Here is a 17,065-nt window from a genome sequence, read left to right on the forward strand (position 1 = left end):
CTAAAAGAAGGTGATGTTTCCAAGCACCCTTCTACTGATTGGCTGTGGTGGGACAGTCACTGTTACTCAAAGCAAGGGAACTGTCCCTTTTGGAGGAGATTTAACCCTGATAATCTCGAGAAGATAAAAAGAAAACTCCCTTACAAGGTTGCCAACATCTGCAGAAAGAGTAGGATTGATAACAGGTTTTACTTTTGTAAAACTCTCTTTGGCTTCAGAGATACTTCATATGCATTTAGATCCCAGTCCAAACCACTCTAGAGGTCTGTGAGAATATTTTCCCCACCTGAAGTAGATCTGGAGCATATCCCTGGAACTTGTTTCTTCCCCTATAGTACCACTGGGACTATTCAAGTCCATTTTCCAGCCAGCTATTTCTTGTGTCTGTTCTGGTGGTCAGACAGTCTGAATACTTGGATTTGATGGATAAAACTCTTTCACTTAATATCCTTTTAGGTAGTAGTGAGCTGGGTAATAGGCTTGTCATGCTAAACTGAACCAATTTTTGTTCCTCTGTGTTTAGTGTAAGAGTTATAAGTTCAGAATTGTCATCTGAGTGTTGTGGAAATGTTCCTCGGTGTGGTTTGGATACTGCACTCCTGCTCTGAGCAGACAGATACAGTAGCAGGAAGCAGGCACAGCCAGGGCAATGTGGCTTCGAGCCAGCTAGACAGTCTCATAATTCAGGAGATGCTTTGGCTGCTAAAGTCAGTCAGACCTCCTCTGGCTGGAGTGCTCTGATTTTGGAAGCCTCCTGTGGCTGACTGCTGGCTGTTCCATGAGGTTGGAATAGCTGAGAAAAAGCACTCGAGCACTCACTGCCCCAACAAGTGCACTGAGCTGGCAAAACATTGTCTTTAGGGCTCCCAGAAGGCCAGCAAAGTATGTGTCCACTGAGAGTAAAGCATGTGTCTTCTCCTCCTTGTGCCTCTTATTGTGAATGTGAGACTTTTTTGTTTGGTTGGTTGGGTTTGGTTTCGGGGGTTTTTTGTTGGGTAGTTGGTTTTGGGGTTTTTGCCTGTTTGTTTTTTGGTAGCATGTGTTTCTTTAGCAAATAGCATCTTAAGAAAAAAGCTACTTCCCACACAGTATCTAAAATGTAACTTATGCCATTACACAATACTTCTTATCCTTAATTTTCCCATTCTTTGTTTATAAAACACTCCCCTTTTTAATGTAGGATTTGAGCTTTGCAGTTCGTTGTTTGTTTCCATGCATTAAATTTGCTGACAGTATTTGAAGAAAATCCCATTTGAATCTATAGGTCCTGGCTTGTCTTCACTGCTTTTCAATATAAAGTGGTACCTAAGGTAAAACTAAAGTTTGTGTCCTCCACTTTAATACAAAAGAAACCACCAAGGAATGCTGGGTGCTTGTCATTTATTTACAGACCTATAGGGAATCTGTACAGCTTTAAGATCAGCCCATAAGGATATGTATATTTAGATTGGAATTTTAATTCCTTTGTAATCAGCAAACCATCTCTTAAGGAAATGTGCCATCAACAATGAGCCTATCATTTATTTGGTTGAGAGGGAAACTTTCATCTGCAAAAACAACTGACATATCTATCTCTGTGAAAAGCTAAACTTGCAGTTCTTTTAAAAACAACACTGAAATATGTTTTCCTGTAATCAAAACCCAAAAGGGAAACACTTAAAGTAGCAACATGTATCTTTACAAAGTAATAGAAGATGTAGATTTCACTTTCATATGTTAAAATGATTACGTAACTGAAGGAACACTAAATTTTTCAGAATATTCTGTTCCAAGAACACTGTGGCTTCACCTTCACATGACTGATGTTTCCCCCTTAACTGCTAAGAAACCTATGAATAATCCAGGATCCTGGAAATTTCAGCATTCCTGCTCTACCTGTTCCTGGGAATGGTGCCAGCAGTGCGAGTGCCTGTGACTTACCTTGATGAGGATGTGGGCTCAGTGATCTGCCTCTGCATTCGAGCATGTCTGATCAGGTGCTCCTTCAGTGCGTTCTGGACCTCTGCTGGAATATCAGGCGAAGTGTGGCTAATTTTCAGTGCAGCTTCAAGTACCTTGGTTGGAGGTTTCCCATTTTCTTTAACTTCCTTTTTCTCACTGTTCTCCAAAACCTCTGTAGGAGCGCTGGAGTTGCTCTGTGGGACATTGCTGGCACTGGAGGTGAGAGGTTTGCTCCTCCAGCAAGGCCAACACAACTTCCAAAAGACAAAAAGTGAGACCACCAGCAAGGCGAGCCCACAGAAGCTGACGACAACCGCTAAGAGACTGACTGAGACATCTGCAAGGAGTTAGAAACAAAAATCATCGTGACAGACAAACATGCAGAGAAAAAAAATCATTAAAAATGACACAGGCAAGGAGATAGAAGCATTTTTATGACTACTTTTGTGTAGAGGTTTAAAGACTTATTTAAGGTTGTGAGTTTTTCTTCTTTTTTTTTTTTTTTTTTTTTTTTTGATATCTAAGCCTGTATCTTTAAGATGTAATTATTTTCTAATGTCTGCTTCACAAACACTCCTTTAATTGTTCAGGCCAAGGGCCAGTAGGTGCACCACCCACCACATACTCAGACATCCTTCTCAGGAAGTAAGAGACTAAGGAAATGATCCCCAAATCTCCCAGCCATTGTTGTCTAAGGACTTTGAGATCAGTAGGTGAAAGAAATATTGACCTACTTTGCTGAAGCAAAGTTATTATTATCAAACAACCAATATCCTCACAGAAATTTAAAGCAAAACAGATGAGAATTCTGTTCCCAAATCTAGAGTTCCAAGTTTGATGACCAGCACCTATACTGTGGGGAGAGACAGCCTTTTGCTTATAGGTAATGTACACATCCCTTTGCTTACTGGCTTCAGGGGGAGGACACACCTGAAAACATCAACAACCTTCATTTCAGTGAGAGGATGTTGATGCTTAGTTCTTTAGAACATATAATTAGAACATCAAGAACACGTCTTGATGAAAAAGTTAAGCCACAGCCAACATTTTCTACCAGTGCACATAAAGACAGATCAGATCTAAACTGCCAGGCCAATGCACAGATTTCTTCAAGATTTGCCAAACTTCTGACTCTGTGTGCCAACTGCTTCAGAAACATTTTAAAACCTAACATTTAGGCGTAAATAGGAACTTTATCTTTATTCTTATCATAAATAAGAAATTTCTGTGGTTAAATCATCAGCTCTGAACCAAGTCTGTGTCAGACCAAGATAGCACAGATAGATAGCAGTATCTAAAATTCTGCTATGAAAATGCAGCTGGCTTCAGAGAACACAGTGAAATGCCCAGAGCTGTTTGGAGATCATGCTGTACACTCAGGTACCCCTGCTGCCCTGTATTTGACTTTTGCTGCCAAAACTGCTTAACATGTCCAATAGTCTGGCCAAAGATAGAAGATAGGAGAACAGATTTCATACCAACAAAATTCCTTGGACACACTTGTATTTTAGGAGATGGTGGATCACCAGGACTGCCATTTGAGTCCTAATTAGGAGTCCAGTATCCTGTAACATTATAACCAAGAAATCCCTTTCCTTTTCAAAAGAGACTTTTATATGCCTTAAAATTATTCACTAAACCCTGCTTAAATATCCCTCAAGTAATGGCTGCTGCTGTTTGTTACAAGTTTTAACAGTTTACCAGCTAATATTTTGTATCCATAACTCCAGGCTACAGGCTACTAAACTGAATCACTAGAAAAGGGCAAAGAGAGTTCGAGCATATTTTTATAGATTTTCACATGAGGAAAAATGTATGGATTAGCTCCATGAAACAGTATGTACCTCACCAGCCCTTATGAGAAAGAAGATAGAAAGATGAAGCAGAATGATGAGGATTGAAAGCTGAAGATGAAAATTTGGGGAGGTTTTCTTTATTAATATATAATATCCAGGTGCAATTCTCAGTAACAAACACTGAACTTATGGACCACTCATCACGAAAGTGCATGAGAATAGCAAAAATGTAAAGAAAATGTTGTAGTCTGGAGATTTGATACATACAGTTCTGTTTACATCACATATGTCCTGGCCAGGGTCATTTGTTGGGGGCAAATTGGCAAATGTGCTTCTGGATTTAAGGAGTTTGGCACAAGCTGCTGTTCTGCCCTGAACAGAAGTATGTCTCCTTGGCCATTTCCTGAGAGACCTGAAAAAAAATCTTCCTTTTCTACTCATAGGTAAATGTCAAAATGTAGCCCTTGGAATAAGTATGTCAGTTATTGAGACATTTGTATGGCAAATTTTGGAGGGAAGATGCCTCTGCAAAACGAATGGGTGCACAGATATATCTAATAATAATGCAACAAAAGAAGCAAATGATACATTTACTAATGATTTTTCTAGATAATTTCTCCCCAGAAGGGATTATTAGGCTATTTGTTTTAATCTATTATTTACCCAAATATCCTTCCAAGCCCACTAATTTTTGCTTGTCTTGTCTGTTCTGCAGCAGACTGTCCTGCCTTGGCAAGGGAAGACATTGGGAGATACTGAGTTTACAGCCTCTTTCAATGGTTAGTCACTCTGTTGCAAATTTGTATTTCTGTAGTTGTAATTTACAGTCATTGCTTCTTTCATATTTCTGCATGAGGGACTAAAAGATATGCTATGCTTCATAAGACACCCTATACAAAATGCAAATAAAACAAACTCTGCCAGGAAACAAACCCAGGACTCAAAACTCAGTTTTGAGTTACCATTTCCCTGGAATGGCCTTAAACTGGGCTGGTTCATACCCTCCCAGTCAATTCCTAGCCATGGATCAGGAATTAGAATAGGACAATGATCATTGTTGGTGGGTGGTTTGGATGTGGCCCTTCTGTTTCAGCAGACGACAGACATTAATAGCAAGGAGAGAGGCTCTTGCATGACCTCAGTGACAAGAAATGGTCTGTAGTGGGCTGATTGACAGATCCCAGAGGCTCATCAAAGCTGCTCTATCACTCCCCTCCTCAGATGGACAGGGAAAAAAAAAATATAACAAAAAACACTTGTGGGTCAAGATAAGGACAGGGAGAGATCACTCAGCAATTACTGTTATGGGCAAAACAGATTTAACTTGGGGAAATAAACTTATTACCAAATCACAGCAGAATGATGGCAAATAAAACCAAATCATAAAACACCTTTCCCCACTCCTCCCTTCTTCTGGGGCTCAACTTCATTCTCGCTTTCTCTGCCTCCCCCCTCCAGCAGCACAGGGGGATGGGCAATGAGGCCGCATCAGTTCATCACACATTGTCTCTGCTGCTTCGTCCTCTTCAGGGCAGGACTCCTCACACTCTTCCCCTGGTCCTCTTCTCCAGTGTGTGGTCCCTCCCACAGGAGACAGTCCTGCACAAATTCCAGTGTGAGTCCTTCTCAGGCACCTCTCCAGCGTGTGTCCCTTCCACAGGGTGCAGACCTTTGGGAGCAGACTGCTCCAGCATGAGTCTGCCATGGGGTCATGAGCCCTGCCAGCAAACCTGCTCCAGCAAGGGATCCTCCCTCTTTCCACAGGTCCACAGATCCTTCCAGGAGCCTTCTACAGGGTTGGCTCCTCACAGGGTCATGGCCTCCTTTGGGAATTCACCTGCTTTGGGGTTGGGATGTTCCATGGGCTGCAGTAGTGAAGACCTGCAGTGGGAGGCAACTCACTGTGGCACCTGGAGCTCCTCTTCCCCTCCTTCTTCACTGACCTCAGCATTGCAGAGTGGGTCCTCACATGTTGGGACTCCCCTCTTCCAGCTGCTGATGCATTGCAGATTTTTTCTCCCTTCTTAAAAATATTTTCCTGCAACCATTTTGTGGTGGGCTCAGCCTAGGCCAGGGTGGGTCCATCCTGGAGCCAGCTGGCCTTGGCTCTGTTGGACATGGGGAAAGCTTTCAGCAGCTTCTCACAGAAACCCCACCAAAGCTCCTCCTGCTATCAAAACCTGGCCAGGCAAACCCAATACACAGTCAAAAGTGAATTTAATATATTCATACAGAGGTATGCCTCAATGAAGGACTAGTTTTGATAGATTGAACCAGATGAACTGGCAGGCAACCTGGCCAAATTTTTTCCCGCTCTCAAAGCCTGATGAAAAGCAGAACTCTTGACAATGTTGATGGTTTACCAGAAATAAATAAATTTAAAAAAAAAAAAAAAGAAATAAAAAAGAGAAAAACAAAAAGAAATTCAATTTTGGGTGATCTACAATATTTCCAGCTCAGTTTAGGGATGGTTGGCATAATTAGATTATATTTCGAGAGGAAGACTTGTAGAGCTGAAAATTGTAGGGTTTTTTTCATTTGGAAAATGTTGAAGGAGAATGTTTTAACAACTTTGAAACTGCTGGAAATATTTCAAAACCAGAAATATGAAAATTGATCCCTTCCAGCAGAGCTTCAATTTGATGAATAGATATTATCAGCTGAAAAACATTGCATCAAAGCATTTCTAGCCAATTCTAATTTAAGTTTTTCACTGCAAGACATTTTTCAAGCCTTCAAATAACTTGTTGTCTCCTTTCAACACCTACTCCTATACTTCAACTTTCTCTAAGCTCTTTTTCTGTATTTCCATTAAACTACTTCAAAGTTGAAAAAGCTTCCAAAATCTTTACAGAAAATATATGCTTTATAGTCATAAAATGATCCCATGAAACATTTAAAGTGTCAATAGCAGAGATACTGAACTAATTCTGCAAACAGTTGCAGTCTCAATTTTTGCTATTTTATTAATGAATTCAACAACTTCACATATTGAATTTCAGAATGCAGAAACTACATGAAATATTTGAATTGCAAAAAAATTGACCAAAAATAGTTCAAAACAAAAACCTATTTAGTTACATTTATTGCCACAATTACTAAAAAGCAATTAATATGCCATAAAAATAGACATAGAAAAGGAGTCAAACCCTTTGTGTGTTAGGCTGGATATGTCTCTTATATTAACTTTTTATAGAAAGTTTGGTTAAAGTATGTAAAACATTAAGAGACACTTGTGCAGACTTAGAACTTCTTCACACCCCTGCCAAGGAAACCTGTTTGGGAAGAAAAATGAGTACTGAATGATGGATTTGTCATCAGACCAAGGTTGCACTTCACATACATAAGTATTATTTAAAGATATAGGACTGCTGACAAATTCAAAGACTGCCGAAGTTTTTAGGGGCAGAAGGAGAAATAGACACTCTGCTAGGACAGCATTAATTGTCAGCATTGTGAACAATATTCTCACTGGTCTCTGGTCCAAAAGAAAACAAAAAACCATCTCAAACTACTCTCTGAACTGGTAACTGCAGCTTGTCTGCAATGATTTAGATTTGCACAGAACGGGACATCCTTCTGAATGTTTAGGAATATTACAGAATTATGCATTTCCCACTCTTGTTCTCATGCTTGGTACACCCAGGAATGCCAAGATTTTTTTTCTCACACCATCCCCTTCTGGTCAGTGGGAGATCTTCCAACAACTTCAGTGAAATTACCACTTCACTCCTGGTGAACTCCCTTTACTGACCTCTGTCCTTAATGTCATATTCCTAGTCTTGATAAAATCTAATAACTAAAAGCATCCTGTTTCCTCATGGCCTTATATTTAAAACTACTCTTTCAAGATATGGAATTTTGGACAGTTCTTTATGTCTCATTTAAGAAAGGCACGTCTATTGAGAAGCCTCAAAAATTCTCTGTATTTTTGTAAATATCCTCTGATACATTTCTACCATAAAAGTCTGCTTGATAGCAAGTCTTTTGTATCAGGCAAGTACTTCAGAAAAATCCCCATGTGTTGGGGTTTTTTTTTGTTTTATTTTTTTTTTTCTTGTCTGGATTCTGGGTAATGTCTTGAGCAATAGTTTCTGTACTATGGTTTCCAAACATTTTTTGTTTGGAACTTTCCTCAGAAAAGTTCTGCCCATGAATCCATTCGCAAACATGCACATTGGTAGACTTCCACTTCAAAACCAAATTAGGGTCGCTGACATTTTAGACAACTTATGCCTCTTGAGGCTGAACTTTGGAAAAACATGCTCCACAAACCCATGATCTTGACTGGGGACAGAAACACCCCATAGTGCTGTGATGTAGATGCCCAGGTGTATGAGGGTCAGGCACATCTGATGTGAACCACACTAAAGAGAATGGATTCTTGCCAGAAAAGGAGCAGGGATGAAAGCAACACTTGGGGAAAGGAGGGGTGGTTCTAGTCTCTTTTGACACATTTCTTTGTCTATATCTGGTCTTGGTTCTCTTAAATATTTAAAGCTCAATGTCTGTAACCTGTCTTCAAATATTTTTTTCTTTAACTTTGAATTTGTTTGCTTGTTCATCAAGACATAAAAAACTTCACCCTTTCCATAATAAAGGAAATGTTGTGTATGTAATACCAGGATTCATCTCAATCAGATAAATTAATGTCTCTGATTTTCTAGGATTTGAAGGGAAGCAGGGCCCTTATAAATTATAAAAGGTCTAGGGCAAATAAATCTCTTTTATCCCCATGTAGATGAACTAGTTGGTACAACCCATCATTTCTGCTGTTCTGTTTCCCTTGGGGAAATTTTAAGCACATAAAATGTTGCTGGTATTAACTTTTACTCTGCATTAGCAGATCTTCCCCAATTACCTCTGTCTCACCCAAATCCCTTCAGACGGGGACATGATGCTCTAGCATGCCTCAGAAAGTGGCAGGTGCAGAGTCTTGTATTTTTGCTCTTCATGTGAACCTGTCAAAACACCTGATTTAGATATCAAATGACATAAAAAACCTTTCACTTAAAAGAGTAGGTGTGACCTTCTCTCCTATTCTCATGGAGCAGCATCCTTTGAGGATCTTCCTCAAATCTTTACTCTGGCCCTATTGTCAATGTGTTCCCTCCCTGTTAATTCATTCTGGTGTCTGAACATTCTGGTGGGTTTGTCCCACACCCACCACCATCTTCTGGCTGGCAGATCATTTCTTAATGTCAGCAGAGCTCTATGGTAGCTTGTTTCCTGACAGGAAGGGAACCAAATGAAGTCAGGTATCACTGTGATTTACACAAAGAATTATTAATCTCTTGTCAAAATCAATTTCTCTAAGCTATATTAGAGATGACGGCTCTCATTTTTGCCTGGCTGGGTCTTTTTTTTTTTTTTTTTTTTTTTTTTTTTTTTTTTTTTGGCTAAGTGTAGGAAGAAAAAGATGTTGCACATTGTCCTCTCAGCTGTAACACACCACATGTAAATTATTGGTCTTCACTTCCAAGGCTTTCTCTGGCTGACATGCTTTTCTGCTTGTTGACCCTCACTTAATCTCAACAGGAGAGACTCTCTGCTTGACCCACACCTGCCCATTTAGCTTTTCATTAAACAAAAACCTCCCAGCCTTAGGCTTGGTCCCACGCAGTTCTCACACTTGAGAGGATTTCTTTGTGTTTACAAGAAGCCCTCACTATCCTCTTTCAGCTGAGACAAGAAAATGAGAACACATCATAAGATCACTGGACTGCTGTTTGCTGTAAGCCTACCATAAGCTGTAAGGAGGTTCATGCAGCCCAAGTGTCATCTTTCAATTGTCATGGTTATGTTTATTCTTACCCAGCATTATGTAACAAACACCTCACACATATGACAGGACCCAGGAAAACACTAGCTCTCTTTATCATTACAGATTTGTCCTCCAGATGGTATAAATCTTTCTGTATTCCCCCCCTGTATTTCTTTGTGAAACGTGTATAGAGGAAGATTCTTTTGTAAACCTCTTGTTCTTACTGTGTATTGCTGCTGTCTGCATTGTTGTGACTGCCTTCACATTTGCTGCAAGTAAATCTGGTCTCAGTAGTATGTTTACCCTCTGTTTTGCCTTTACACTGCTAAACCAGATTCATTTCTGAGTTTCACAGCTTGTTAACACTGATTTTATAAGTTATGTTTTTCTGTAACCCTGAGCTTTTTACCCACCAAGCCTTATTTCTCTGGTAGCAACATTGATCTAACCAGGTGATGAACTGTATGGTAAATAATTTGGTCGGTCTGTCAACTGTTAAAATGTTTCTTTTAGCAGAAATACTCAGTTTCATTTCTCTGTAACAGAATGCTCACTTGTTTCACACAGCAGTTACTTTATCGGGAAGAAAAATGCCCCTTTCTTGTCCTACCCGGATCGCAGTCGCCTTCACATTTGCTCACGCCATTCCTTGTGCCCTTCTTTACTTACTTTGGCACTGCTGAGAAGAATTTACAAGCACTCTATGGGGTAAATCTGTTCTTCCCCCTCCCCAAAATATATCCAGGCAGCGTAAGCACAGCCACAGCTTACACTGTTTGTGGATGTGGATGTGTGTGCACTGTGTGCATGAACACAGGCGTGTTCAGAGGAACCAGGACTAAATGTAAACCACCAGCTGCCATCCAGCAGGTTGAGAGCTGTCAGGGAAGCTTCTGACAGCCAACAGGAGGCTCATGCCAGCTACAGCAGGAGGACACAAGACATTGCTCTTGGTGGAAGAGTGATTTCAGTGATTACAGCCTGTGTTACAGACTGGCCATGTGCAGGATGCTCCAGTGTGTTCCTACTCCCTCTGTACTTCCACAGAAAATTGTCAGTCAGGGGTAGGGTTAAAAACTTGGTAGGTTAAACTGTTATGTTAATAAAATAACTGTGAGTAGAATATTTAGATTAATAACAAATGATCCCCTAGAAGCTGATGTTCTTTGCATGGTCAACTTTCAAAAATCAATTGTTTGACAAGCAAAGGAGCAAGAGTAAACATAACTCTCGAGATATTCTCTACTCACTCTAGTGGGCTAAAATATGCCCTCCTGCCAGGGAAGCAGCTGGGTTTCCAGCTCTGTAATAAACATTTGTCACCCATGGGAGCTGATAATGAGAGAGGAAAGTTTTGCATGACCAGCAGGCCTAAAAAAGGCAAAGACAGCACTAAGTACCCACCATTTGCAGAGGACATAAAATTAATTTTAAACACGTGCCCCTAGAGCAGAATGTCCCAACTCCTCCAATTATGCTGTATGCAATTGGCTTAATCTTCAGAAATGCTCACAACTGGGACCTTTGATGTGCTTGGTTCCATTGAAAATGAGGAGGGATGCTTAGCTGGAAAAAATTAATTAGAGTCCTTTATTAATGAGATAACCTGAGACAAGATAGCAGTATAACCACACTGCATATATGAGTTTGGGATAGTTATAGAAAATTAATAATTTACTAAGTTTAGAGATAAATTTTATTATGCAAAATCCTGCACATCCAGCTCCCATTTATTTTCCACTTGAACTCTTACAACTGACATCTTAATTATTTTGCCCAAACGTACTGGAGGTGTAAAATAAAAACAAAACATCTGCACATATAATTGAGCATTTTGCCAAAAATGCTGTAACTTTCAGAAGAAAGCTCACAGCTATCTAATCATCCAAAGGTACCATAAACGTAAACAGCTTCCTAATCTTTTCACTTGAGCATTCCCCTGAGATGAGCAAATTAATAGTTCTTGTAATTACTGGGGCAGAAAATATAACAACAGATGTCTATATTCACTTGTCTAAAGTTCTTAGAAATTGAAAAAATTATCTGTCTCATGAAGATTATTTGCATGAATTCTGTACATTAACTATTCATTACACTGAATATGATTACCCCTTCTTGACCCAAGTAGTGAGCAGTAATTGAGGGTCCTAAGGCATTGGTGGTGTCACTGAGAGGAAAAATTGCAGAATAATCAGTCATTTCTTTGATCTAATCCTGTCTGTTCTCTCATTGGCAGGAAACCTGAATATCTCCCCTTTCTGCTTTGTTGCTTCATTTTGTTATACTCTGCCTTCCCAGAGCCATACTCACCATTTTTTGTTCTGTGTCTCCGGCTTCCTGTTCTTTGTGTTTGTTTGTGTTATCTTTTTTATGCTTCTTTCTCCAATCTAGGCATCTACATTAAAAAAAAAATCACTGCCCAGCCTCTCTGCTTCCCTCTGAAAGTTCTTGTGTCATGGGGTCAATATCATCTCATATTTTGCTTTGAGCCTGTGATAGGGCGATGCATCTTCTGCCTCAAGTAGCTGATTCCTCTGAGAAGCTTGGCTGATTTTCATGGTCTAGCTGAACAGAAAGCTATTATCACACTCACTAACATAACATATCAATGCAGTTCTAGTTGCTTTTCACAGTGTTTTCAACTTCCAGAACATGTTTTTATTCTTGTATTAAATAGAAATGGTCTGCTTTCCTTTTTACCATCTACTCTTCTACTTTCTGAAAGGTTGCTTGCACCACTCTTTCCTTTCCAAATATGTGTCTCCTCATGGTTTACAGAATCACAGAATATTATGAGTTGAAGGTATCCACAAGGATCATCAAGTCCTACTCCTGGCCCTGCACAGGATCATCCCCAAGAATCCCACCATGTTCCTGAGAGCATTGTCCAAACCCTTCTTGAGCTCTGTCAGGCTTGGTGCTGTTTAGACTTCTTTCCTTTAGTGACATCTCATTAGTGATTTTTGCCTATGCTAGCTTTGTGACACTTTTAGGCATCTTTTTGGGATGAGGAAAACTGAATGAACTTAACATTTCTATCTCTAATGAGGAGGATCTATGGTTGTTCAAGGCTCTGGGCAACATTATCTTTATCCATAGAGACGACAAGGAACTCTATGTCCATTTGAAGAGGAGATATGGTGTGGCTCGCTTTTCAGTGACACCACTTCTCTCAACCTAAACCATATTTAGAATCCTTCTGCTCATAAAACTGATGCAAGTTATGTTTATATCTTGTCTATCCAAGTGTTTACATATTGAAATATTGTCAATTATCAGCAATGACAGCATGTCTGTTCCCTCTCTGAAGACAGAATATTAATATACGTTCATTAGCAGTGTTATTAATGACACAATGCTCAATATACTGTGCATCTCAATAAAGTTGACACTCATCATCTAATATTTCTTTCTTTTTAAGGAGGAAAAAGTGAGATTCACGAATTCAGCTGAGATGTGCTGCCCAGTGGTTCCAGCTCCTGGTCTGTTAACTATATTTTTTTCCTAATCCAACAACTGTAAGGTAGTTAGGGTTTACCAGTGAAAACCTAAGAAGATCGTTGGCTTTCAAGAAATGTTTAAAAAGCAGCTCCTCTTATTATACACAATGCAAAATCCCACGTGTTTATACACCAACTCTGCAGAGCCCAATTTTCCAGACTCCATAGGGCAATGCTATTTTCATTCAACCTTCTACCATTCAAACCATGAAAACTAACACAGTGCATGATCAGAATATTCATGATCTGTGCTGGGGGAGAGGCTGCAGACCCCTTGTCCCCCTCACCTTGCTGCCCTGCCCTGGCGGCTGGGTAGGGCTGGGCTGAGTAGGGCAGGGTCAGACAACAGCGATTTTGATATGAGATACTACAAATAACCCGAGATTTGTGATAAAATCTGTGGGTATTAAAAGAAAAGAAAACAAACAACAAAAAGCCCATCAGCTGTGGCGGCAGCAACAGCGCAGCTGGGGCACACACTGAGAACCTGCTGCTTTACATGACCCGGTGTTAATTTATTTAATTTGCACTGTTACACTTGGCATTTGCTGGCCATAATGCAAGCTGTTCATCTGCATTCATGGACAGACAGTAGAGGCTATCAATCCCTTCTGGCAGAAGTTAAACACAGAACTTCGACTGATTTTCAAGCCCCATCCTAAAAATAAGTGCCAAGGAAAGCAAGGTGTCCAGAGAGCACTGCACAGGATAGTGCAAAAGTGCAGAGTCGGTTCCAAAAGCTGCAAAAAATCCAGAAGACCAAAGTCACCACTATTACGACTCAAAAATCTTTGTTTCAGTATGACAATTTTTCTGGTGACGGAATGTTTAAATTAACCCGGATTTTCTCCTTCCACCCTACCCAAATTTTCCTAGGCAAGTGTCCTGGGCCGGTCCGAAGTTCTGCCCTGACTCCACAGGTTCCCACCGGCTCTCAGACAGCTCTCCTGTCGCCCCCAGCGATGAGCGGAGAGGATGCAAAACACTCAAACCCCACTCAGAAAGGGGAGACTGCCAGCCGGAGCTGGGCTACGTGCGGCTCGATCCCCGGTTACCCTCCCCGGCCTCCCGCACTCCCCGCCGCCCAACCTGCTGCCCGGGCCCCCAGCGCCACACGCCGAACCCAGAGGGACGGCCGGGGACACGAGAGAGAGAGAGAGCGAGCGAGCGCATCCCACGCGTGCCGCGCCTGGAGCACGGAACCGCTGCCCACCCGTGACAAGAGCATCGAACGCAGCCCTCTGCCCCGCTCCCAGCCCGCACGGCCCCGCAAACACATGCAGCAGCAGCCCGGGACAGAGCTTTCCATACAGAGAAACTCCCGTCGTGGGGAAAACCTTGCCGGAGCGAAGCTGCGGGCGGCAAACGAGCGAGCTGCGGGGGTACGGGACCGTCTCCGGCGGCGGGGCTCCAGCCGGCGGCGATTTCTGTCCCCTCGGCACCTGTCCGTGCTCCCCGTCCCCACGCCCGCACCCTCGCCCGCTGCCCCACATTTCCCCGCAGCGCTGTTCCCCGCCCCAGCGGTCCCGGCGCTCCGCTCAGCGCTGCTCGGCAGCCTCGGCGGGCTGCGAGAGGGAGCGGATTTTAAAGCGGGCTGCGTGCCTGCCCCCCCCCCCCCCCTCCGCCCCCTCCGTACGCAGGGAAAGCAAAGGAAAAAGTTGCTCTCTCCGGCCGCCCACGCCTCGCTGTCCGCCCCGCGGCGGCGGCAGGACGAGCCCGGCGGCGGCGGGGCGGGGGTCGGTACCTGCGCCGCCGATGCCCTGCCGGGCGCTCTCCAAGGGGAAGATGCCGGCGCACTTCTCCCGCTCCACCTGCCCGCCCAGGCACAGCTCCGAGATGATCTGCAGCGCCTTGTGGCAGAGGCTGCCCACGCCGTTCTCCGCCGGGAAACTCATCTTGCGCTCCGGCCGCCGCCGCTAGGCCATGGCCGGCGCGGGACGGCTCCGCGCCCGACCCGCGCTGCCTCCCGCGGGGAGCGGAGCGGGGCGGAGCGGCGGCGGCGGCGGGAGCGGCGCGAGTGAACCGAAGAAGTAGTGAAGGAGCGGGGGGAGGCAAAAAAAAAAAAGGGGGGGGGGGGGAGGGAAAAAAAATAAAAAGAGTGGAAAAAATAAACATCCACTTAGCAACGCCTTTTGTGGCTCCGGGCTCCGGCAGGCGGCTCGGCCAATGGCAGCCCGGCGCGGGGGGCGGGGGGCCCTCGCATCCCCCGGGAAACTTTTCCTTCCCCCGCCCCGCGGCCCCGCTCGGGCGCGGTGCGGTGCGGTGCGGTGCGGTGCGGTGGGCGGCGCGGGGAGCGGCGGGCGGAGCGCTGTCCCCTCCCCGCCGCAGGACCCCCGGCCCCGCGGGGCAGCGGCGGCAGCGGGGCGCTCCGGGCCGAGCATCCGCGGCCGCTCGTCGCGCTGCGAGCACGAAGCAGAGCTGGTTCCCCGCCGCTCCGCTCGTTCTTCCCCCGGCGTTAATTCCGAGGTGACCTCGGCAGGGTGATGCTCAGCACGGGCTACCGAGCCGCGTCAAATAACTTCACTGACCAAATCATCATCTCCACTCCGCTTCTCTGCAGCGGAAGGAGGGGGACGGTTGACTTTGACTATTTCTTTAACTTCTAAAGGAGTTAGAAGAACCTTACGGTTGTCTGGTCTGTTTCCCAGACAAATTCTGTAAAGTTGGGTTATTTTACAGGTAAAAAAGTTGCAGGTACGGCGTGTGTTTGAATATACTCCTGAAAATCAGCAGAGCATATAACACTAGTGGTTGTTTCAGTTACTGCCTGTGGAGCTGAAGAAGATTTTAGCTGTTAATTTGTTCATCTACTTACTGAAATTCTGATACAATTTTATATTTGTGAGGGAAAATTCCTCTAGGTCGACGGCATGCATGTTTTGAAATACTTAATTTTGACTAGGCATAGCTAGAAGGATGTCTGCTAGCAGTTTACTTAACAGCAGTATATGTAGTCTGCTGCTTGGGTGTCTTTCATAGGCAAGAAAGCGAAGTTAACTTCCGTGCTGCTGTGCTTTCTTCCCCTCTGGATTTTGATTTTTTTTTTATATGTCACCTGTAAAACAATATCTCTAACAAACCGTAAAGTTTAACAGTTGAAAACTTTATCCTTCAATAACTGAATTATGGAATGATAAAATGAATGATTATTCCAGTTTTAATTCTGAAATTCTGTACTTTATATAGCATAGATGTTAAAAACACAGGACGATACTTCTGAACCCCAGCCTTTTGGTGCTTTGAAGGATCATGCATTTATACAGATCAATTCATACACATGCACTTTTCAAGATCTTGGGAAAGTAATAGACCGAGTTGTACACAAACTGTAACATCAACACAAAATCTGTTCCACAGAGCTTTTTTCCACAGATATAACACGTATTTCAGAAATATCAGATGCTACTAAAGAAATTGTTCTCCATTCAACGCCTTTCCAGAGACCAGCTTTGTCAAAACCTGTGTTAATGCTGCAAAATGTTCTGTCAAATCTTAGAATGTTTAGACTGTAACTAGTCAGGGCACAGAACTGTATAGGTCTATTTGAAGACTCCTTTCACCCTCATAGGGACCTAAATTTGTATAAATATTAAAATAGGCTTGCTAGCAATAAAAAAGTATGTAGATATTTTCGTTACAGTGAAGGCAACTGCTGCCTACTTACAAACTTCAAAATATGAACATATTTACTGTCTGTGTGACATTTACAGTCCTGTTCCCAAAATTCTGTCATGCATCACCAACTAATAATTAAGCAGTCTGTTTATCTTTCAGACATACCCAGAACTCTAGCAAAAGCTAAGAGGAGACACATATACTTCCTAATTAAGAAAGGATCTTAATCAGAAATTGGTTTTCATGAGAGTAAGGACTGCATTGAAAGGCTGAGACCAAAGCTCCTCCACTTCTGAACTTTTCTACAGACTGTGCCTATGGATGTACCACACAGTCCATGAATGAAATTTTCTGTCTCTGAAGAGAATTGCCACTGATTGCAGTAAAGTTTCACACATAGACCAGTTTATTATCCTGCTTGTTTATATATAGTGAGCTTGTTTATTTAT

General features: G+C 42.8%; 1 protein-coding gene across 1 annotated transcript in view; it reads right to left on the reverse strand.

Annotated features, from left to right (window-relative positions):
* SYT10 (synaptotagmin 10) overlaps positions 1–15,011 on the reverse strand; it is a 35,884-nt gene extending 20,873 nt beyond the window's left edge. The window contains exons 1-2 of the mRNA XM_069003126.1: positions 14,746–15,011; positions 1,921–2,278 (exon numbers count right to left, since the gene is read on the reverse strand). Of these exons, the coding sequence (XP_068859227.1) occupies positions 1,921–2,278; positions 14,746–14,896 (509 nt within the window). The 5' untranslated portion in view covers positions 14,897–15,011. The remainder of the gene's footprint in view (positions 1–1,920; positions 2,279–14,745) is intronic.
* Between the last annotated feature and the right edge of the window lie 2,054 nt (positions 15,012–17,065).

Source organism: Aphelocoma coerulescens, chromosome 1A (genome assembly GCF_041296385.1).
Source record: "Aphelocoma coerulescens isolate FSJ_1873_10779 chromosome 1A, UR_Acoe_1.0, whole genome shotgun sequence".
NCBI classification, from domain to species: Eukaryota; Metazoa; Chordata; class Aves; order Passeriformes; family Corvidae; genus Aphelocoma; species Aphelocoma coerulescens.